The sequence below is a fragment of the Oncorhynchus keta genome, chromosome 5 (assembly GCF_023373465.1).
Source record: "Oncorhynchus keta strain PuntledgeMale-10-30-2019 chromosome 5, Oket_V2, whole genome shotgun sequence".
In the NCBI taxonomy this organism is placed as follows: domain Eukaryota; kingdom Metazoa; phylum Chordata; class Actinopteri; order Salmoniformes; family Salmonidae; genus Oncorhynchus; species Oncorhynchus keta.
In genome coordinates this window covers 29,908,578-29,931,264 of record NC_068425.1, presented here as the reverse complement: position 1 = coordinate 29,931,264, position 22,687 = coordinate 29,908,578, and the positions used below count along the sequence as shown (strand labels likewise).

The following is a 22,687-nucleotide window of genomic DNA, read 5'->3' as shown; positions in this document are numbered from 1 at the left end:
GAGAGAGAGGTCAGGTTCAGATCAGCTCCTGCATTTTTCAGCATTTTCTTTAAAAAAGATAGATTAAGAGTCAGATAAACTTAGATTTTTTGTCTGGAACACATACTGGATTTTACCCTCTACAACATAACCCCTACTTCAAATCAAAACTTAAAACCTACAACCTGATTTTGGACGGAATTACGGAATCACCTGGAAGGTTCACAACTACCAAGGATTTTTACTCTATACAGCAAATTCTCTGGAAAACAACAGAAACCTGAAAACACCATCCAACCTGGAACTGAGTGAGTAATGCTTAGGCTGAAACTATATCTTATTTCCAAAAGCCAAGAAGAAAAATACACAACATTACTTTATAAGGACTGAATTCTAACATAATTCTGCCAAGCTTGATACAGCTTCAACTAGCACTGACGTGTCAAGTGAGAGGTGTCAAAGCCCATTAGCCCAACAATGGCAGGAGAGTCACACAGTCTACCCCAACCAAATGGAGAGGCCTTAGAAGCTCCCTCCCGCTGTTCAGAGGCAATTAAAATACAGTACCCTGTGCATGTAAAGAATGAGAAGTCAAGAAAAGATTACAAAATGAAGCTCCTTATGGAAAATCAAGAGACACTTTTTGCTGACTATTACAAAAATGGGAACATCAGCAACCTTATCTTCCACACAAACCATCCCGGGCATGGCACAGTGCTATATTAGCACACTACCCCTCTGTTACGAGAGCGGGGATTACCGAGGGGTGGAAACTCAGAATACTTGATAACGAGGACTCTGAGTCATGTAATATAAATATCTATAAGTCCGGAACAGTGATCGTACAAAGTAACCACAAACAGCTTCAGCTGGACTTTCACCTAATCAAAGAATTAGCCCAACAGGAGAAGCTCTCCCTTGATAAAGATACCCCCACCCCGAGCGGGTCAAACCAGAGCTCTTCATTATGTAACACCACAGACGAGCAACCCCCAGCGGAGAGTCAACCTCCCAGCACGGACTACCACTCCCTCATTGAAATGAAGGACAAATTCACCCAGCTGGAGGTAAGACAGGTGGAGCTGGAACAGCAGGTGATTACACTTCAGTCAGCACAGACCCAGACAACAGTCAGCACAACAACACCCCCTTAACCAGACCCGGAGAGCTGGAGGTGGACAGAGACATATCTGCACTCTGGACTGTGGTGAGACAACTTCAACAGGAGAAAGAGCAGAATCAGGAGAAGAACAGAGCATTAGAGGAGAGGATCGGACTGCTGGTGGAGGAGAGGTTGAGGGGGATGGAGGAGAGGGTGAGGGGACGGAGGAGAGGTTGAGGGGACGGAGGAGAGGTTGAGGGGGACGGCGTGTGACAGAGAACAACCCACTAGAGAGGTGGCCACCCCCACAGAGAAGCCAGCAGAACAGCCCACCCCAGCACCTGACAAAAGTTTCGACACCACAGCAGAACAGTCCACACCAGACCCTGACCATAGAGTCGACACCACAGCAGAACAGACAAATGAAGAACCACAAGCCCAGCGGCTCTCACCCCCTCCGAGCACCCCCCCTGTCAGCCACCCTGATAGCCCTTCTGACAACCCCCTCACACCCACTGAGGACAAACACAAGACACAGATTGTACTACTTATGGACTCAAATGGGAAATATATAGAAGAAAAAAACTTTTTCCCAAACATAGTGTGTCTAAACTCTGGTGTCCAAACACCCAGCGTGCCCTCGACCTTCTGTCTGAGGACCAACTAGGTTCACCCAGCCACATAATAATACACACAGGCACAAACGACCTGAGAGCACAGCAGGAAAGGGTGGCAACAGCACTGAAGGGAGTGATTGAAAAGGCTTCTTCTACTTTCCCCAACGCACAAGTGGTTATCTCCACCCTGCTACCACGAAAAGACTTCCACCCTGCCACAATACAGCGGGTAAACGCAAGTATTTCCCGTGACTGTGCCTCAAAACCAAATGTTTTCCTGGCCCACCACTCCACCCTGGACTTGAACAGCCTCTATGACCAGGTCCACCTCTACAAGGCAGCAGTGCCCACCTTTGCCAGGACCCTAAAGGACATCGCTCTCAAACGTATCCCCAACACTTCACACAGGAGCAACAGATCAATAGACTCTCCACCCAGACCAGCGAGACACCCTCCCAGACCTGCAGGACCCCCCTGGACCTACACATAGAGGACCCACGCCAAGAGGAATTACATCCAGACCACAGTACACCCAGACACATCCACACCCCCACCCCAACCAATCAACACCCCCCACGTCAACCATGCCCACACCCCATTTAGGCCCCCTCAGATCAGACCTATGCCACTCCTGCCCACCCCATGCACCCCACCCCCGCAAAGAGGGCCTCAACATGGAAGCCACACATACGCCCAGGTAGTGAGCGGGCAAACAGTCCCAACCCCCACTCTCACACTCGCCCAAGCCAATAGCATGTACCAGATGCTCAGCAGGCTCTGCTCACACTTACTGGCCTGAGGCCAAACCACACGACCAACAACATTGGACATTCTATGGAACAAAAAGCCTTCACTATATCATCCTGGAATATCCAAGGCCTGAGGTCATCTGCCTTTGGCCTAAAGAGCAGAAACCCGGACTTCACCAAAGAAATCGGTAACACAGACATTGTCATCCTGCAAGAAACCTGGTATAGAGGAGACGGACCCACTGGTTGCCCTCTAGGTTACAGAGAGCTGGTAGTCCCATCCACCAAACTACCAGGTGTGAAACAGGGAAGGGACTCAGGGGGTATGCTAATTTGGTATAGAGCAGACCTAACTCACTCCATTAAATTAATCAAAACAGGAACATTCTACATTTGGCTAGAAATTCAAAAGGAAATTATCCTAACAGAGAAAAATGTCCTCCTGTGTGCTACCTATATCCCCCACTAGAATCCCCATATTTTAATGAAGACAGCTTCTCCATCCTGGAGGGCGAAATCAATCATTTCCAGGCCCAGGGACATGTACTAGTCTGTGGCGACCTAAATGCCAGAACCGGACAAGAACCTGACAATCTCAGCACACAGGGGGACAAACATCTGCCTGGAGGTGACAGCATCCCTCCCACATATGCCCCCTAGGCACAACTATGACAACATAACCAACAAAAACGGGTCACAACTCCTGCAGCTCTGTCGCACGCTGGGTATGTACATAGTCAACGGTAGGCTTCGAGGGGACTCCTATGGTAGATACACCTATAGCTCATCTCTTGGCAGTAGTACTGTAGACTACTTTATCACTGACCTCAACCCAGAATCTCTCAGAGCGTTCACAGTCAGTCCACTAACACCCCTATCAGACCACAGCAAAATCACAGTCTACTTAAACAGAGCAATACTCAACCACGAGGCATCAAAGCCAAAGGAACTGAGTAACATTAAGAAATGCTATAGGTGGAAGGAATGCAGTTTGGAAACCTACCAAAAAACAATTAGGCAACAACAAATTCAATCCCTTTTAGACAATTTCCTGGGTAAAACGTTCCACTGTAATAGTGAAGGTGTAAACTTGGCAGTAGAAAATCTTAACAGTATATTTGACCTCTCAGCTTCCCTATCAAATCTAAAAATCTCAAATAGAAAACCGAAGAAAATTAACAATAATGACAAATGGTTTGATGAGGAATGCAAAAATCTAAGAAAGAAATTGAGAAACCTGTCCAACCAAAAACATAGAGACCCGGAAAACCTGAGTCTACGCCTTCACTATGGTGAATCACTAAAACAATACAGAAACACACTACGGAAAAAGAAGGAACAGCATGTCAGAAATCAGCTCAATGCAATTGAAGAATCCATAGACTCTAACCACTTCTGGGAAAATTGGAAAACACTAAACAAACAACAACACGAAGAATTATCTATCCAAAATGGAGATGTCTGGGTAAACCACTTCTCCAATCTTTTGGTTCTATAACAAAGAACAAAGAGCAAAAACATATACATGATCAACTACAGATCTTAGAATCAACTATTAAAGACTACCAGAACCCACTGGATTCTCCAATTACATTGAATGAGTTACAGGACAAAATAAAAACCCTCCAACCCAAAAAGGCCTGTGGTGTCGATGGTATCCTCAATGAAATGATCAAATATACAGACAACAAATTCCAACTGGCTATACTAAAACTCTTTAACATCATACTTAGCTCTGGCATCTTCCCCAATATTTGGAACCAAGGACTGATCACCCCAATCCACAAAAGTGGAGACAAATTTGACCCCAATAACTACCGTGGAATATGTGTCAACAGTAACCTTGGGAAAATCCTCTGCATTATTATTAACAGCAGACTCGTACATTTCCTCAATGAAAACAATGTACTGAGCAAATGTCAAATTGGCTTTTTACCAAATTACCGTACAACAGACCATGTATTCACCCTGCACACCTTAATTGACAACCAAACAAACCAAAACAAAGGCAAAGTCTTCTCATGCTTTGTTGATTTCAAAAAAGCCTTCGACTCAATTTGGCATGAGGGTCTGCTATACAAACTGATGGAAAGTGGTGTTGGGGGTAAAACATATGACATTATAAAATCCATGTACACAAACAACAAGTGTGCGGTTAAAATTGGCAAAAAACACACACATTTCTTCACACAGGGTCGTGGGGTTAGACAGGGATGCAGCTTAAGCCCCACCCTCTTCAACATATATATCAACGAACTGGCGCGGGCACTAGAAAAGTCTGCAGCACCCGGCCTCCCCCTGCTAGAATCCGAAGTCAAATGTCTGCTGTTTGCTGATGATCTGGTGCTTCTGTCACCAACCAAGGAGGGCCTACAGCAGCACCTAGATCTTATGCACAGATTCTGTCAGACCTGGGCCCTGACAGTAAATCTCAGTAAGACCAAAATAATGGTGTTCCAAAAAGGTCGAGTCACCAGGACCACAAATACAAATTCCATCTCGACACTGTTGCCCTAGAGCACACAAAAACTATACATACCTTGGCCTAAACATCAGCGCCACAGGTAACTTCCACAAAGGTGTGAACGATCTGAGAGACAAGGCAAGAAGGGCATTCTATGCCATCAAAAGAAACATAAATTTCAACATACCAATTAGGATTTGGCTAAAAATACTTGAATCAGTCATAGAGCCCATTGCCCTTTATGGTTGTGAGGTCTGGGGTCCGCTCACCAACCAAGACTTCACAAAATGGGACAAACACCAAATTGAGACTCTGCACGCAGAATTCTGCAAAAATATCCTCCGTGTACAACGTAAAACACCAAATAATGCATGCAGAGCAGAATTAGGCCGATACCCACTAATTATCAAAATCCAGAAAAGAGCCATTAAATTCTACAACCACCTAAAAGGAAGCGATTCACAAACCTTCCATAACAAAGCCATCACAAACAGAGAGATGAACCTGGAGAAGAGTCCCCTAAGCAAACTGGTCCTGGGGCTCTGTTCACAAACACAAACACACCCTACAGAGCCCCAGGACAACAGCACAATTAGACCCAACCAAATCATGAGAAAACAAAAAGATAATTACTTAACACATTGGAAAGAATTAACAAAAAAACAGAGCAAACTAGAATGCTATTTGGCCCTACACAGAGAGTACACAGCGGCAGAATACCTGACCACTGTGACTGACCCAAAATTAAGGAAAGCTTTGACTATGTACAGACTCAGTGAGCATAGCCTTGCTATTGAGAAAGGCCGCCGTAGGCAGACATGGCTCTCAAGAGAAGACAGGCTATGTGCTCACTGCCCACAAAATGAGGTGGAAACTGAGCTGCACTTCCTAACCTCCTGCCCAATGTATGACCATATTAGAGAGACATATTTCCCCAGATCACACAGATCCACAAAGAATTCGAAAACATATCCAATTTTGAAAAACTCCCATACCTACTGGGTGAAATTCCACAGTGTGCCATCACAGCAGCAAGATTTGTGACCTGTTGCCACGAGAAAAGGGCAACCAGTGAAGAACAAACACCATTGTAAATACAACCCATATTTATGCTTATTTATTTTATCTTGTGTCCTTTAATTATTTGTACATTGTGTATATGTATGTATGTATGTATATATGTATGTATGTATGTATATATATATATATATGTGTATGTGTGTATATATATATATGTATATATATATATATATATATATGTATATATATATATATATATGTATGTGTGTATGTATGTATATATATATATATGTATATATATATATATATATAATATGACATTTGTAATGTCTTTACTGTTTTGAAACTGTTGTATGTGTAATGTTTACTGTTAATTTTTGTTGTTTTTCACTTTATATATTCACTTTGTATGTTGTCTACCTCACTTGCTTTGGCAATGTTAACACATGTTTCCCATGCCAATAAAGCCCTTGAATTGAATTGAATTGAATTGAATTGAGAGAGACAGAGACAGAGACAGAGACAGTGAGAGTGAAGAAATCAAGTGCTTTTTCTCAGCCCTCCCATTGGTTTCCATTGGCATTCCTGCCTGCGTGCCTATAACTGCTCTTCTTGTTTCCTTTCTTCACCCCACACCCTAATCCCCCTCAGCACCCCTTATAACCCCCCATCCGTCCCTAATCCCCCCTCAGCACCCATTATAACCCCCCATCCGCCCCTAATCTCCCCTCAGCACCCCTTATAACCCCCTATCCGCCCCTAATCCCCCCTAAGCACCCCTTATAACCCCCCATCCGCCCCTAATCACCCCTTATAACCCCCATCCGCCCCTAATCCCCCCTCAGCACCCTTTATAACCCCCATCCGCCCCTAATCCCCCTCAGCACCCCTTATAACCCCCCATCCGCCCCTAATCCCCCTCAGCACCCCTTATAACCCCCATCCGCCCCTAATCCCCCTCAGCACCCCTTATAACCCCCATCCCCCCTAATCCCCCTCAGCACCCCTTATAACCCCCATCCGCCCCTAATCCCCCCTCAGCACCCCTTATAACCCCCCATCCGCCCCTAATCCCCCCTCAGCACCCCTTATAACCCCCCATCTACCCATAAATCGCCCTCTTCTCAGAGTCGAAAGCGTTGGGGGATTTGCTGTCTGTCTGTCCATCACTTTCAAAGCCCTGGTCATTGAGTTCCTCATGAGGATCACCCTTTACGGAGGAGGAGGGAATCTATTCCTTTTTCCATTAAAACCAGACTGTCAGACAGACAGATAGAGAGACAGCCCCCTCTATCTCCCTCCTGCCTTCTCTGCCCCTTATACCCCCCATTGTAGCTCACAATGAGCAGGGTTAGAAGGGGGTTGCAGGTTTTCCTCTGTATGTCTGATGTCTGTGTGTCTGGTGTCTGGTGTTGGGACTCGGCCACTTCATTTATCCTGTGACAGAGGAATTGCGTATCCCCACTCTCCCCTCCTCCTTCACCCCTCCCTTCTTACTCTCCCCCTCCTTCCCAATCGTATTTATTTTCCTTTATTGCGATGTTGTTCCCATTCCTAACTACCCGTGGTGCACATCCACATCTAAGCCTTGTTTTCCTTGGATCGCCGAGCCCAAACTTTCCTTTCCACACTCCGGCACTCCCATCGGGGGAAATCCCAATTAACCCAGCCAGGACAATCGGCTTCAGAACTGGGAGAGGCTGGGATAGAGACTAGAAAGAGAGACTGGAGAGAGAGACTGGGATAGAGACTGGGATAGAAACTGGGATAGAGAATGGAGAGAGAGATTGGAGAGAGGGACTGGAGAGAGAGACTGGGATAGAGACTGGAGAGAGAGACTAGGAGAGAGACTGGAGAGAGAGACTGGCGATATAGACTGGGATAGAGACTGGAGAGAGACTGGGATAGAGACTGGAGAGAGAGACTGGGATAGAGACTGGAGAGAGACTGGAGAGAGAGACTGGAACGAGACTGAATAGAGACTGGAGAGAGAATGGGATAGAGACTGGGATAGAGACTGGAGAGAGAGACTGGGATAGAGACTGGAGAGAGAGACTGGAAAGAGCCGGAATAGAGACTGGAGAGAGAGAATGGGATAAAGACTGGGAGAGAGACTGGGATAGAGACTGGGATAGAGAATGGGATAGAGACTGGAGGAGAGACTAGGATAGAGACTGGGAGAGAGACTGGGATAGAGACTGGAGAGAGAGACTGGGAGAGAGACTGGGAGAGAGACTGGGAGAGAGACTGGGAGAGAGACTAGAGAGAGAGACTGGGAGAGAGACTGGGAGAGAGACTAGGAGAGAGACTGGAGGAGAGACTGGGAGAGAGACTGGGAGAGAGAATGGGATAGAGACTGGGAGAGAGACTGGGAGAGAGACTGGGAGAGAGAATGGGATAGAGAATGGGATAGAGAATGGGATAGAGACTGGGAGAGAGAGAGAATGGATAGAGACTGGGATAGAGAAAGACTGGGAGAGAGACTGGGAGAGAGAGAATGGGATAGAGACTGGGAGAGAGAGAGAGACTGGGAGAGAGACTGGGATAAACCCTTTAAACCCTCCTTGCTCTGTCTCTCTGGCCGGATCGGATATCATTCCATAACCTGACCGGGATTCTTTCCCAGGCCCGGCTTTCTGACAGAGTTTAGAGGTTGATGATTTATATATAGAGTGTGTGGGGCCCCTTCGGTTGCACCACGGGGTCTTCTATGGTGTGTCTAGCTGCTGTGGTGGTGGGCTCTGAGACGGGACTTGAGTGGGTTCACTGAAAGGAGGGTTGAATTTACTATGAATGTCAATATTTCTGGGGAGTCAGAAAGTGTCATGACAGGACACAAACAGGCTGACAGGGACACAGACAGGCTGACATAGTGACAGGGACACAGACAGGCTGACATGGTGACAGGGACACAGACTTGCTGACATGGTGACAGGGACACAGACTTGCTGACATGGTGACAGGGACACGGACAGGGACACAGACTTGTTGACATGGTGACAGGGACACAGACTTGCTGACATGGTGACAGGGACACAGACTTGCTGACATGGTGACAGGGACACTGACATGCTGCCATGGTGACAGGGACACAGACTTGCTGACATGGTGACAGGGACATAGACATGCTGCCATGGTGACAGGGACACAGACATGCTGACATGGTGACAGGGACACAGACATGCTGACATGGTGACAGGGACACAGACATGCTGACATGGTGACAGGGACACAGACAGGCTGACATGGTGACAGGGACACAGACATGCTCACATGGTGGCAGGGACACAGACAGGCTGACATGGTGACAGGGACATAGACATGGTGACAGGGACACAGACTTGCTGACATGGTGACAGGGACACAGACAGGCTGACATGGTGGCAGGGACACAGACATGCTGACATGGTGACAGGGACACAGACAGGGGGACACAGACAGGCTGACATGGTGGCAGGGACACAGACAGGGACACAGACTTGTTGACATGGTGACAGGGACACAGACTTGCTGACATGGTGACAGGGACACAGACTTGCTGACATGGTGACAGGGACATAGACATGGTGACAGGGACACATGACAGGGACTGACATGGTGACATGGGACACAGACAGGGACACAGACATGGTGACAGGGACACAGACAGGCTGACATGGTGACAGGGACACAGACTTGCTGACATGGTGACAGGGACACAGACATGGTGACAGGGACACAGACTTGCTGACATGGTGACAGGGACACAGACAGGCTGACATGGTGACAGGGACACAGACATGGTGACAGGGACACAGACTTGCTGACATGGTGACAGGGACACAGACAGGCTGACATGGTGACAGGGACACAGACTTGCTGACATGGTGACAGGGACACAGACAGGCTGACATGGTGACAGGGACACAGACTTGCTGACATGGTGACAGGGACATAGACATGGTGACAGGGAAACAGACATGCTGACAGGGACACAGACATGGTGACAGGGACACAGACAGGCTGACATGGTGACAGGGACACAGACAGGCTGACATGGTGACAGGGACACAGACAGGCTGACATGGTGACAGGGACACAGACAGGCTGACATGGTGACAGGGACACAGACTTGCTGACATGGTGACAGGGACACAGACAGGCTGACATGGTGACAGGGACACAGACAGGCTGACATGGTGACAGGGACACAGACAGGCTGACATGGTGACAGGGACACAGACATGCTGACATGGTGACAGGGACACAGACATGCTGACATGGTGACAGGGACACAGACAGGCTGACATGGTGACAGGGACACAGACATGCTGACATGGTGACAGGGACACAGACAGGCTGACATGGTGACAGGGACACAGACTTGCTGACATGGTGACAGGGACACAGACAGGCTGACATGGTGACAGGGACACAGACAGGCTGACATGGTGACAGGGACACAGACAGGCTGACATGGTGACAGGGACACAGACATGCTGACATGGTGACAGGGACACAGACAGGCTGACATGGTGACAGGGACACAGACAGGCTGACATGGTGACAGGGAAACAGACATGGTGACAGGGACACAGACAGGCTGACATGGTGACAGGGAAACAGACATGGTGACAGGGACACAGACAGGCTGACATGGTGACAGGGAAACAGACATGGTGACAGGGACACAGACAGACAGAGGGACATAGAGGGGGATGTGGAGGAGGGAGCAGGGCTGTTTGTGTGTTACCCAGTACTGAACTGAACACCCCTCCCCCTCCTCTCCACCTCCTAATTCCAGTATCAGTCTATTGTCATACTCTGACTCTGGAAATGTGCCCTGGCTGTGTACAAGGAGACAAGTGAAGGGAGGGAGAGAATGACAAGGAGGAGATGGGAAGAGCAGAGGGAGACAGTGACTAAACAAGAGAACGCTTGCTGTTGACAAAGTGGGAAGAGCAGAGGGTGGAGACAAGTTCAAAAACAGCCACACACTCAGAGGAGGGAAGGGTTTAGGTGCTGTTCTGCTCTGTGTGTCCTTAACCCTGCTGTGTTGAGTAACAGGCCTACTGCTGGCCTCTCTGTCACACACACACACCACTTTATCCTCTTGTCCATGTGTGTTTGTTTGTGTGTGTGTGTGTGCGTGTATCATTTGTCATTAGGCTCCGCCACAGTAGTAACTGTCAGGCACCGCTGACTCTCCCTGTTTCTGATTGGCCGACCCCTGACCCCCTAGACATTCTGGTAACCAACGGCAGCGGGGCCGGGAACAGAGACAGCTGCAGCCCCTGTGAGCATCCAGCTCTGATTCCACTGTCACACACACTGGCTAGTGACAAGCAGTGGGTTTCCTTTGGCTTGTTTTGCTCAGGAAACACTATCGATTCATCAGGCCTACATTAGTCACCAGTGTCCTTGAGGATTAAACAGAAGTAGACCGAGTTTAATAGGTTACGTATGAATGAGACTTAATGCTACCCATGATCACGTTCAGTGTGCTGTCCCCCTCCTTTAAAGACTCCCCCCTAAACACACACAACCCACCCCAAAATGACATGGTCTGCGGAATGTACACAAATCTAAATCTCTCTTCCCACCACTTCTCTCTTATACCCATCTCCCCTCTCTCACCCTCCCTCTCCCTCTCTCTCTCCACCCCTACTCAGTGTCTTCTCAGGCCCTCTCCCCCTCCCTCTCCCTCTCTCTCTCCACCCCTACTCAGTGTCTTCTCAGGCCCTCTCCCCCTCCCTCTCTCTCTCTCTCTCCACCCCTACTCAGTGTCTGCTCAGGCCCTCTCCCCCTCCCTCTCCCTCTCTCTCTCCACCCCTACTCAGTGTCTGCTCAGGCCCTCTCACCCTCCCTCTCCCTCTCTCTCTCCACCCCTACTCAGTGTCTGCTCAGGCCCTCTCACCCTCCCTCTCCCTCTCTCTCTCCACCCCTACTCAGTGTCTGCTCAGGCCCTCTCCCCCTCCCTCTCCCTCTCTCTCTCCACCCCTACTCAGTGTCTGCTCAGGCCCTCTCCCCCTCCCTCTCCCTCTCTCTCTCCACCCCTACTCAGTGTCTGCTCAGGCCCTCTCCCCCCCTCCTCTCTCTCTCTCCACCCCTACTCAGTGTCTGCTCAGGCCCTCTCCCCCTCCCTCTCCCTCTCTCTCTCCACCCCTACTCAGTGTCTGCTCAGGCCCTCTCCCCTCCCTCTCCCCTCCCTCTCTCTCTCTCTCCACCCCTACTCAGTGTCTGCTCAGGCCCTCTCCCCCCTCCCTCTCCCTCTCTCTCTCCACCCCTACTCAGTGTCTGCTCAGGCCCTCTCCCCCTCCCTCTCCCTCTCTCTCTCCACCCCTACTCAGTGTCTGCTCAGGCCCTCTCACCCTCTGCTTCAGACCGGACATAAGAGCAAACACACCATAATGATTACCGTCCAGACACCATTGTCCACTGTTTACCCACGGCATACCTCTGCTACTTACCTCCTTTTCACTCCCTCTATCCCTGTTTTCTCTCTTTCTATCCCTCATCTTCCCCATTTCCCTCCCTTTCTAAAAGACACTGTTTCAAAGGAAGGATGCTGAATAGTGGATGCTGTGTACTCCCTAGCCTCTTTCTGGCCGCTCTGTGTCCAGCTCAGCCTACGTCTCTGTCTCACCCTGGGCTTATGTCTCCGAGACGTCACGTCATTGCAGGGCCCAAACATTACAAGGTTATGTAGTATCAGAATGGTGTATTATTTGGGCTGTGTGACTAATTCACTGGGTAGAGCTTGACCTGGCTGGAGGCCAGAATGGGATTGAGAAAGAACTCTGTGTGTGTGCGTGCGTGTGTGTGTGTGTGTGTGTGTGTGTGTGTGTGTGTGTGTGTGTGTGTGTGTGTGTGTGTGTGTGTGTGTGTGTGTGTGTGTGTGTGTGTGTGTGTGTGTGTGTGTGTGTGTGTGTGTGTGTGTGTGTGTGTGTGTGTGTGTGTGTGTGTGTGTGTGTGTGAGCTGTCCTGGCTGCATAACAGCATTGTTCATAACACTGGAAAGCGTGAGGAGATTGCTGGTCAATATCCTGTCCTGTGCCATGTCCAGGAAGAGCACAGAAGCCTGATATATTGTTTCCATGTGGCCCAGGCCCAGGGTGTGTCTGTGTACCTGCGCTGGCCTTCAGATCAGAGATCGGAGAGAGGCATCACCTAACGCCATTTTACAGCCCAACTACACCCACGTCACAGGCTCCTTGAAGTGGCTGGGTGGTGGGGAGTCAGTGTTGGGGTTGGTGGAGTTATTGAATGGACGTTTAGGTGGAGGTCTGTGTAAGATCTGGCTGTGTGGGATAGTGTTGGGTTGGTGGAGTTATTGAATGGACGTTTAGGTGGAGGTCTGTGTAAGATCTGTCTGTGTGGGATAGTGTTGGGTTGGTGGAGTTATTGAATGGACGTTTAGGTGGAGGTCTGTGTAAGATCTGGCTGTGTGGGATAGTGTTGGGGTTGGTGGAGTTATTGAATGGACGTTTAGGTGGAGGTCTGTGTAAGATCTGGCTGTGTGGGATAGTGTTGGGTTGGTGGAGTTATTGAATGGACGTTTAGGTGGAGGTCTGTGTAAGATCTGGCTGTGTGGGATAGTGTTGGGGTTGGTGGAGTTATTGAATGGACGTTTAGGTGGAGGTCTGTGTAAGATCTGGCTGTGTGGGATAGTGTTGGGTTGGGTTAAGTGCAAGGGTTAGGCTTGGCTACAGTAAATGAGTTGAGATGAGGTAGGGGTGCAGGTCAGGCACAGAGGCAGGGGGACCTCTCAAACTTCTCTCCCTGGGTCTCCCGAGTGGTGCAGTTGTCTAAGGCTCTGCATCACAGTGCTAGCTGTGCCACTAGAGAGGCTCTGTCGCAGCCGGCCGTCACCGGGAGACCCATGGGGCAGCGCACAATTGGCCCAGCGTCGTCTGGGTTAGGGGAGGGTTTGCGACTCCTGTGGCTGGCTGGGTGCAGTGCTCGCTGGCACGGTTGCCAGGTGTCCACATTGGTTAAGTGGGCATTGTGTGAAGAAGCAGTGTGGCTTGGTAGGACGCACGGCTCTTGACCTTCACCTCTCCCGAGTCCGTACGGGAGTTGCTGGGATTTTAATAAAAATAATAATAATAAATAAATAAAAATTAAATTAAATTTCTCCCCAGCCAGGGTGAACCTACACTGGGCCTCATGGTGCGTGTCACTCCCTCCTCCCTCCCTGTAGTTTGAGCCTCTGCTCAATATTGACACACCTGATCACCAGGCCATAGAACGCTGCACCAATACATCAGGCCCAATGGAATGCTGCTGTCATACACCAAGCAGAGGGAGATGACAGTGGCTGTGCCTCTCGGCGTTACAGAAGGACAAATGGACGAGGGAACAGGGCTTTCTCTTTCTTTTCATTCATCCATCTCTCTTGATGTTAGCCAATGGAGAAAGAGTGAAAGGTGAATGAAGGGTACACAGGAAAAGCCCAAACGAGCCTAAATGGTGTTATTGTGCTAGTGTTGTTAACCTCTCTCTCTCTCCCTCCCTTCTTTCAGGTGGCCAAGGTGGAGTATGTGCGGAGGAAACCCAAGCTGAAGGAGGTCTTGGTCAGGTTAGAAGACCACCTGGAGTGTGTGTGCCAGTCACAACATCATGTGACCGAGCACTCAGACGCAGACACAGGTAAATAATATTTAAGGCCGACCAAATTTATCACCACTTTATTGTTTGATAGATGACCTTCAGAGACTGTTTGGTTGGATATCTAAGTATCTGAGTCCCGCCTCATTCAGTCATACCTTCCTACACCTGGTCTCTTTATACTGCTAGTCTGTCTGTCTGTCTGTCTGTCTGTCTGTCTGTCTGTCTGTCTGTCTGTCTGTCTGTCTGTCTGTCTGCCTGCCTGCCTGCCTGCCTGCCTGCCTGCCTGCCTGCCTGCCTGCCTGTCTGTCTGTCTGCCTGTCTGCCTGCCTGTCTGTCTGTCTGCCTGTCTGTCTGTCTGCTGGCCTCCATTGCTTGCACTGGATGGCCTCTGGTATATGACTGTTGAGAAAACAGACACACCTGCAAGCTAGACTTCTATTGCCAATGTGTGTGAGTGTGTGTGTGTGTGTGTGTGTGTGTGTGTGTGTGTGTGTGTGTGTGTGTGTGTGTGTGTGTGTGTGTGTGTGTGTGTGTGTGTGTGTGTGTGTGTGTGTGTGTGTGTGTGTGTGTGTGTGTGTGTGTGTGTGTAAAGGGAGGGTGTCCAAAGGCTGCTTGGCTTGGACGGCAGGTAACAATCCTTTCCCCTTGATCCAAAGCCTCCGTTGGGAAGAGATAAGAGGAACGATGTGGACTGATAAGGCATCTCAACTATTTATAGTGTCATTTCAAATCCTCTTGAATTGTCTCTCTGTCGGGGGGCTTTTTATCTGCTTTCTGCTCGTTGTGTCGTAAACCTCGCTGCTTCCCCCTCTTGCTAACCCCTGTCCCTGTCCTCCTATCCTCCCTCTAACCCCTGTTCCTGTCCTCCTATCCTCCCTGCCCAACTTGTGTTTTCAGACCACCATACTAGGGCTAAAGGTAGGAAAAGGAAACCTAAAAAGCTAAAGCTCAACAAGGATTTATTGGCGACATAATAAACTTGAACACATTATTCCAAAGTCCGACCGCCGGACCCCCCGGCTCCAACAGGTAGGAGGACTTTAGCACCAGCATGGCAATCCAACCAATTACCTACCTGCTGGTCACAAGCCCAATCAGGGGAGAGAAAGGGTTGCCAATCAGATCACAAACAAAGCCACACCCAATCAGTGTGAGGAGAGGGAGGGCTGAAATGGACCACATTCTGTGAATGCCACTGCATGATTTAGTGTGATTTTTATGCCTGCCTGCGCACTGCATGTCCACTTTGTCTTATGTTTTATGCCTGTATGAGTTTATGAATGAGGATTTCAACCTCACCTTGTTCACCGACCAGTATTTGTCCTTCACTCCAGCTGTCTCTGTGTCTCTGTGTGTATCTGATTTCAAATACCATTCTAGATGACTCTACTTCCCATGCTCTCCTCTGTATTTCATGTTGCCTCTTTCTTTCTCTCTCATCCTCTCTGTCCATTTGTTCTGTCTGTCTGTCTGTCTCACTCTCTGTCTCACTCTCTCTCTCTCTGTCTCACTATCTCTGTCTTTCTGTCTGTCTCTGTCTCTCTGTCTCTCTCTGTCTCTCTCTGTCTCTCTCTCACTCTCTCTGTCTCTCTCTCTCTCTGTCTCTCTCTCTCTCTCTTTCTCTCTGTCTCTCTGTCTCTCTCTCTCTCTCTCTCTCTCGCTCTCTCTGTCTCACTCTCTCTGTCTCACTCTGTCTATCTTTCTCTCTGTCTGTCTCTCTCTCTCTGTCTCTCTCTCTCTCTCTCTCTCATCTCTCTGTCTCTCTGTCTCACTCTCTCTCTCTCTGTCTCTCTCTCTCTCTCTGTCTCTGTCTCTCTCTCTCTCTCTTTCTGTCTGTCATTCTCTCTGTCTCATTCTCTCTCTCTCTGTCTCACTCTCTCTGTCTTTCTGTCTGTCTGTCTCTCTCTGTCTGTCTCTCTCTCGCTCTCTCTGTCTAACTCTCTCTGTCTCACTCTCTCTGTCTTTCTGTCTGTCTCTGTCTCTCTTCTCACTGTCTCATTCTCTCTGTCTCTCTGTCTCACTCTTGTCTCACCCTCTCTGTCTCTCTCTCTCTGTCTTTCTGTCTGTCTCTGTCTCTCTGTCTCTCTCTGTCTCTCTCTGTCTCTCTCTCACTCTCTCTGTCTCTCTCTCTCTCTGTCTCTCTCTCTCTCTCTCTGTCTCTCTCTCTCTCTGTCTCTCTCTCTCTCTGTCGCTCTCTCTCTGTCTTTCTGTCTGTCATTCCCTATGAGGCATTGTTTGTTGTCTATAGTGTGTTTTTAGATCTCTTCCACCTCACTTGCTTGTACTTTGTACTGAGTCACACACTCACTGAGTGGAAATGCATGGCCAGCACCTGGGATGATGACTTGTATATTTGATTACTCTGTTATTGAAATCAGGAGAAGGCTTATGCCAATGCAATTGGGTGTGTGTGTGTGTGTGTGTGTGTGTGTGTGTGTGTGTGTGTGTGTGTGTGTGTGTGTGTGTGTGTGTGTGTGTGTGTGTGTGTGTGTGTGTGTGTGTGTGTGTGTGTGTGTGTGTGTGTGTGTGTGTGTGTGTGTGTGTGTGTGTGTGTGTGTGTGTGTGTGTGTGTGGGGGGGTGTGTCCACCTGATGAGTTCATGACACATTCAAATTGAACAAAATGGGGAACGAATATCACCTTTTACCTCTAACATGTTCAAATAATATGGGGATTAATGAAATGCTAAAGCTAATGGTAATAGTAATTATGAGGGTAATGCTAAAGCTAATGGTAAGAGTAATTATCAGGCTAATGCTAATGAAATGCTAAATGTTAACATCAGCTCTCTCTTTTCTCCACAGTGGACGTAAGGTGAGACCCCAGCAGCATTGGACTTCAGTGTGGAAGGGGCCAAAGAGAGGATGCTGCCATATTTGGACTGCTGACCTAGCCCCTTCCCTGACCCCACCCTACGCCACCTACCGCCTTTTAAAAACAAAGATTACTGTAAAGAGAAAAAAAGACAAAAAGTTATGAAAATGCCAAAGGTGCTTTTTTCTATTACCGTAAAAAGTAATGCAGAAGGTCTCTGCCAAGCGCAGCAGAACCAACCAATCGAACAATGACGCGGATGAGGATGGTGAAGCCGATAAAGAGCTGGGCAGAAAAGAGAGGAGGAGGAGGACAAGATGGGTTGTCGTTTGTTGAGTAAACAGGACAATTTGACGATCACAGAGAGAGATCCAGGATGGATCATTGGATTAAGCCTCAATGGGGGATCTATCGACTGGATCCTAAAAGGACACAGAGAGAGATCCAGGATGGATCATTGGATTAATCCTCAATGGGGGATCTATCGACTGGATCCTAAAAGGACACAGAGAGGGACAATCAGTGGACTCTTCGGGACGTGTGGAGGCTTGCATGCTCCTAGCCGTTGGCCTAAGTGACACTTGCCTGGACAGTCAATGACTGACAGAGAGAGAGGGAGAGAGGGAAAGAGATGTTGAGAGAAGTTGTAGAGAGGTGTAGAAGGTACTGGTCGTGTTGCTTGTTGTTCCAGAACTCTCTGTACACTGTAGTGGAACTTGTGAACATTCTGGAACTCATAAAATGGTCACCCATTTAGTCTATTTTGGATAAAGAGTTGGGAAAAGTGTTTGGAGTCATCAGGACCTGTTATTCCAATATGTCTTCTCTGCTTCTCTCTCCTGGGTTCCCCTGTCTGCTCCTATTGGGATTGTGCCAGTCACCATATACACTACAGAACCATTCAGAAAGGAAGATTCATTCATTGCTACTAATAAACTATTTATACGTGTGAACGTTTTCCTCTCTCTCTCCCTCCAAGACATGATGTTTTCTGTGACATGTAGGATTCATGTTCTGTCTGATCTTCTGGTAGTGAATCTTCATGTCCACATGTTGTTTGTAGTTGTTCATGTAGTTGTTACTCATGTTCAATGTTGCCTTATTATGTGCCAGTATATTATCTGAACAGTCTCTAGTTGTATGGTCTGGAAATGGAAGGAAGCGTGAGAAGGAGGAGATGGGAGGACAGAGTCTGTACAAGTACAGGAAGATGCTTTATTTTTGTTAAAAAAATATATTATGCTTACTTATATTCAAGCAGGAAGTATGTTTGTTATTTCTTTGTTTGTTGTGGTTGAATGCTTTTATTTAAACCATGGAAACGATGCAGGAATGGGGGTGGTGAAGTGTATCAGGCCCCAGCAATGCACCCTGTTTGGTGGTGTAGGGTAGGCTTACATCAGCAGTGCTGTACTGTATTATCTAGAGAGATGGATAGAGCTAACCTGGTCCCAGATCAGTTTGTGTTGTCCTGCAAACACATATAGTCATTGGCAAGGCAGCACAAACTGATCTGAGATCAGGTTAGTGGAGAGCTGGCTGAGGAAGACTCCGTCTGGGGCACCGTTGGACTGTCTCGTTAATCCAGTTATCTAGCCAAAAGTTACACCCAGTAACCAGAGCGTCATTATACACAACAGAACGTTCAGCATGTGTGTGACCACTTTTAACCCACATCACACTCCTTTGATAAGATGGTGGCCAGTCCGCCCCACCAGCACACAAGCTGTTCTTAACGAGTACAAAGTCCATCTTGAATGAGAGAGTTTGTGAACAATTCAACATGAATGGTTCCCCAGTTAATCAAGCAGCCGTCTTCCATTGACACGTTAACAACGATGAAGACTGTTCCACTGTTGATGAGTGAAAGATTCAAAAAGAAGATCCCACTGTTTATGGAGAGATTGACACCCTATTTCCCGTACGGTGAAGTGCACTACTTTAGACCAGAGCCACTGGACCAAAAGTAGTGCGCTACACAGGGAATAGGTTGTCGTTTGGCACACACTGAATCAATAGAAAGACCTGGGCACTTTTCCAAAATGTCTCAGAGTAGGACTGCTGTTCATCTTATACATTATGATCTAAACAGCTAAACTGATCCAAGATCAGCACTTTATGAAGTCCTGGGTGAGAGGCATGTTGAGAGAAAATAGATGAGTGAAGAAGCAACAACACTGTATCTGCAGCTGCTTTGTGTTGTGGTAACGACATGTTGAACTGTACCATACAGACTTCCAAGGTGATTCCATTGGTGCTTTAGTAGAAAGGACGTCAGAAGAAGTTTCACCACCATTTTGCAACGCATTCATTTATTCATTCATTGTCGATAGACCAGGGACCATTCATTTATTCATTCATTGTCGATAGACCAGGGACCATTGCTTACAGTAACTAAACAAACTACAACAACACAAGCTTATGCCATTTTTTATTTGGGCCTCTATTGGATAAAAACAGCAATGATTATAATTTATATATTTATGTTTTCAATAATAAATACATTCTGCTTATCAAACTGTACACAGAATGTTGGGTCCTGTTTTTGGTCCGAGTTGGTACAGTCTGATATGTGTCACGACTCTTTCTCAGTTGCTGTATAAGTCAGTCCTTCCCTTGCTGAAGGAACTGACCAGGTGAAAAGCCTACTCACTGGGCACAGACTTCAATTTAACTTCTATTTCACATTGGTTCAATGTAACTTCATTGAAATGACATGAACACAACACTGATTCAACCAGTATGTGCTCAGTGGGTAATTATATATATATATTCATTTAACCTTTATTTTACTAGGCAACTCAGTTGAGAACAAATTCTTATTTACAATGACGGCCTACCCCGGCCAAACCCGAACGACACTGGGCCAATTGTGCGCCGCCCTATGGGACTCCCAATCACGGCCGGTTGTGATACAGCCTGGATTCGAACCAGGGTGTCTGTAGTGATGCCTCAAGCACTGACATGCAGACCGGTGCCACCATATTGTCTTCACCTTCCAGTGCAGATGAAGAGGAGACGAGGACAGATCAGTGAAATGAAAGACAGGAAGAGAGGATGGAAGGTTAGACAACGGAGAAAGCTGTTGATGAGGCAACCCATCTGAATCCTCATGTCCTGTAGTCCATCTGCATCATGTCCTGTAGTCCATCTGCATTCTCATGTCCTCTAGTTTATCTGCATCCTCATGTCCTTTAGTCCAGCTGCATCCTCATGTCCTGTAGTCCATCTGCATCCTCATGTCCTCTAGTCCATCTGCATCATGTCCTCTAGTCCATCTGCATCCTCATGTCCTCTAGTCCACCTGCATCCTCGTGTCCTCTAGTCCATCTGCATTCTCATGTCCTCTAGTCTAGCTGCATCCTCATGTCCTTTAGTCCAGCTGCATCCTCATGTCCTGTAGTCCATCTGCATCCTCATGTCCTGTAGTCCATCTGCATCCTCATGTCCTGTAGTCCATCTGCATCATGTCCTCTAGTCCATCTGCATCCTCATGTCATCCAGTCCATCTGCATTCTCATGTCCTCCAGTCCATCTGCATCCTCATGTCCTCTAGTACAGCTGCATTCTCATGTCCTATAGTCCATCTGCATCTTCGTGTCCTGTAGTCCATCTGCATCCTCCTGTCCTGTAGTCCATCTAGTAGCCGGAGGGTGTGGAGTTAACAGGCAGAAGGCGTGTGGAGTGGATAGGCAGGAGTCATGTGGAGGAAATGTGAGCTTTCCTGGGGCCTGTGGAGCGAGCTGTGACTGGCCTCGCCTCCAGGATCCTCCAGAGCCAGGAGGAGACTTTATTACTCTCTCCCTGAGATGCTCACCCTAATCCTGGGTTTAGAGGACATGAAAGGGTCGCCTACCCACCACTTTCCCCAGATACACCACCCCCCCGTTTATTAACCCTGAGAGGAGAGAGAAAGAAGAGAACATGAAAGAGCAGATCAGAGGAGGGACACCATCAAGGAAAGATCAACAGAGGGACATATCAAAGAAGGACAAGAACATGAGAATGTTATGTTTTTATAGTTTTTCATCTGACATGCTCTGGGTGTAGAGGGGTTCATTCAACAAGGGAGCGAGGGATGGAGGGAGTGAGGGATGGAGGGAGTGAGGGATGGAGGGAGTGGGGATGGAGTGAGTGAGGGATGGAGGGAGTGGGGATGGAGGGATGGATGGAGGGATGGATGGAGGGAGGAAGTGAGGGATGGAGGGAGTGAGGGATGGAGGGATGGATGGAGTGAGGGAGTGAGGGATGGATGGAGGGAGGGAGTGAGGAATGGATGGAGGGAGGGAAAGAGGGAAAAGGGAGGAGGGGAGGTGGAAGGAGAGGTATACTATATATACAAAAGTATGTGGACACCCTTCAAATGAGTGGATTCTGCTATTTCAGCCACACCCATTGCTGACGTGTATAAAATCGAGCACATGCAATCTCCATAGAAAAACATTGGCAGTAGAATGGCCTTAGCCGTGAAGTGGTAGACCACACAAGCTCACAGAACAGGACCGCAGAGTGCTGAAGCACATAGCGCATAAAAATCCTCTGTTCTAGTTGCAACACTCACTACCGAGTTCCAAACTGCCTCTAGAAGTAATGTCAGCACAAGAACTGTTCATCGGGAGCTTCATGAAATGGGTTTCCATGGCCGAGCAGCTGCTCACAAGCCTAAGATCACCATGTGCAATGCCAAGCGTCAGCTGGAATGGTGTAAAGCTCACCGCCATTGGACTCTGGAGCAGTGGAAACGCGTTCACGCTTCACCATCTGGCAGTCCAATGGATGAATCTATGTTTGACAGATGCCAGGAGAACACTACCTGCCCCAATACATAGTGCCAACTGTAAAGTTTGGTGGAGGATAAATCATGGTTTGGGGCTGTTTTTCATGGTTTGGGCTTGGCCCCTTAGTTCCAGTGAAGGGAAATCTTAATGCTACAGGATACACTGACATTCTAGACGATTCTGTTTCCAACTTTGTTGCAATAGTTTTGGAAAGCTCGTTCCTGTTCAGGATGACAATGCCGCCGTGCACAAAGCGAGGTCCATACAGAAATGGTTTGTGGAGATCGGTGTGGAAGAACTTGACTGGCCTGCACAGAGCCCTGACCTCAACCCCAGTGAACATGTTTGGGATTAATTGGAACGTTGCCTGCGAGCCAGGCCTAATCACCCAACATCAGAGCTCGACCTCACTAATGCTCTTGTGGCTGAATGGAAGAAAGTCCCCGCAGCAATGTTCCAACATCTAGTGGAAAGACTTCCCAGAAGAGTGGAGGCTGTTATAGCAGCAATGTTCCAACATCTAGTGGAAAGCCTTCCCAGAAGAGTGGAGGCTGTTATAGCAGCAATGTTCC

At 48.1% G+C, this 22,687-nt stretch overlaps 1 protein-coding gene across 2 annotated transcripts in view; it reads left to right on the top strand.

Moving 5' to 3' along the window:
• The window catches only part of LOC118382497 (platelet-derived growth factor subunit A-like), a 55,243-nt gene extending 35,383 nt beyond the window's left edge, over nucleotides 1–19,860 (top strand). The window contains exons 5-7 of one of the 2 annotated variants that reach the window (XR_008136824.1): nucleotides 14,436–14,562; nucleotides 15,421–15,552; nucleotides 17,328–19,860. Coding sequence is in view for 1 of the 2 variants with exons in the window: in XM_052519509.1 (XP_052375469.1) it covers nucleotides 14,436–14,562; nucleotides 17,328–17,341 (141 nt within the window). In the remaining variant the exon portion in view is untranslated. The remainder of the gene's footprint in view (nucleotides 1–14,435; nucleotides 14,563–15,420; nucleotides 15,553–17,327) is intronic. The other variant, XM_052519509.1, reaches the window with a different exon arrangement.
• The last annotated feature ends 2,827 nt before the right edge of the window (nucleotides 19,861–22,687 follow it).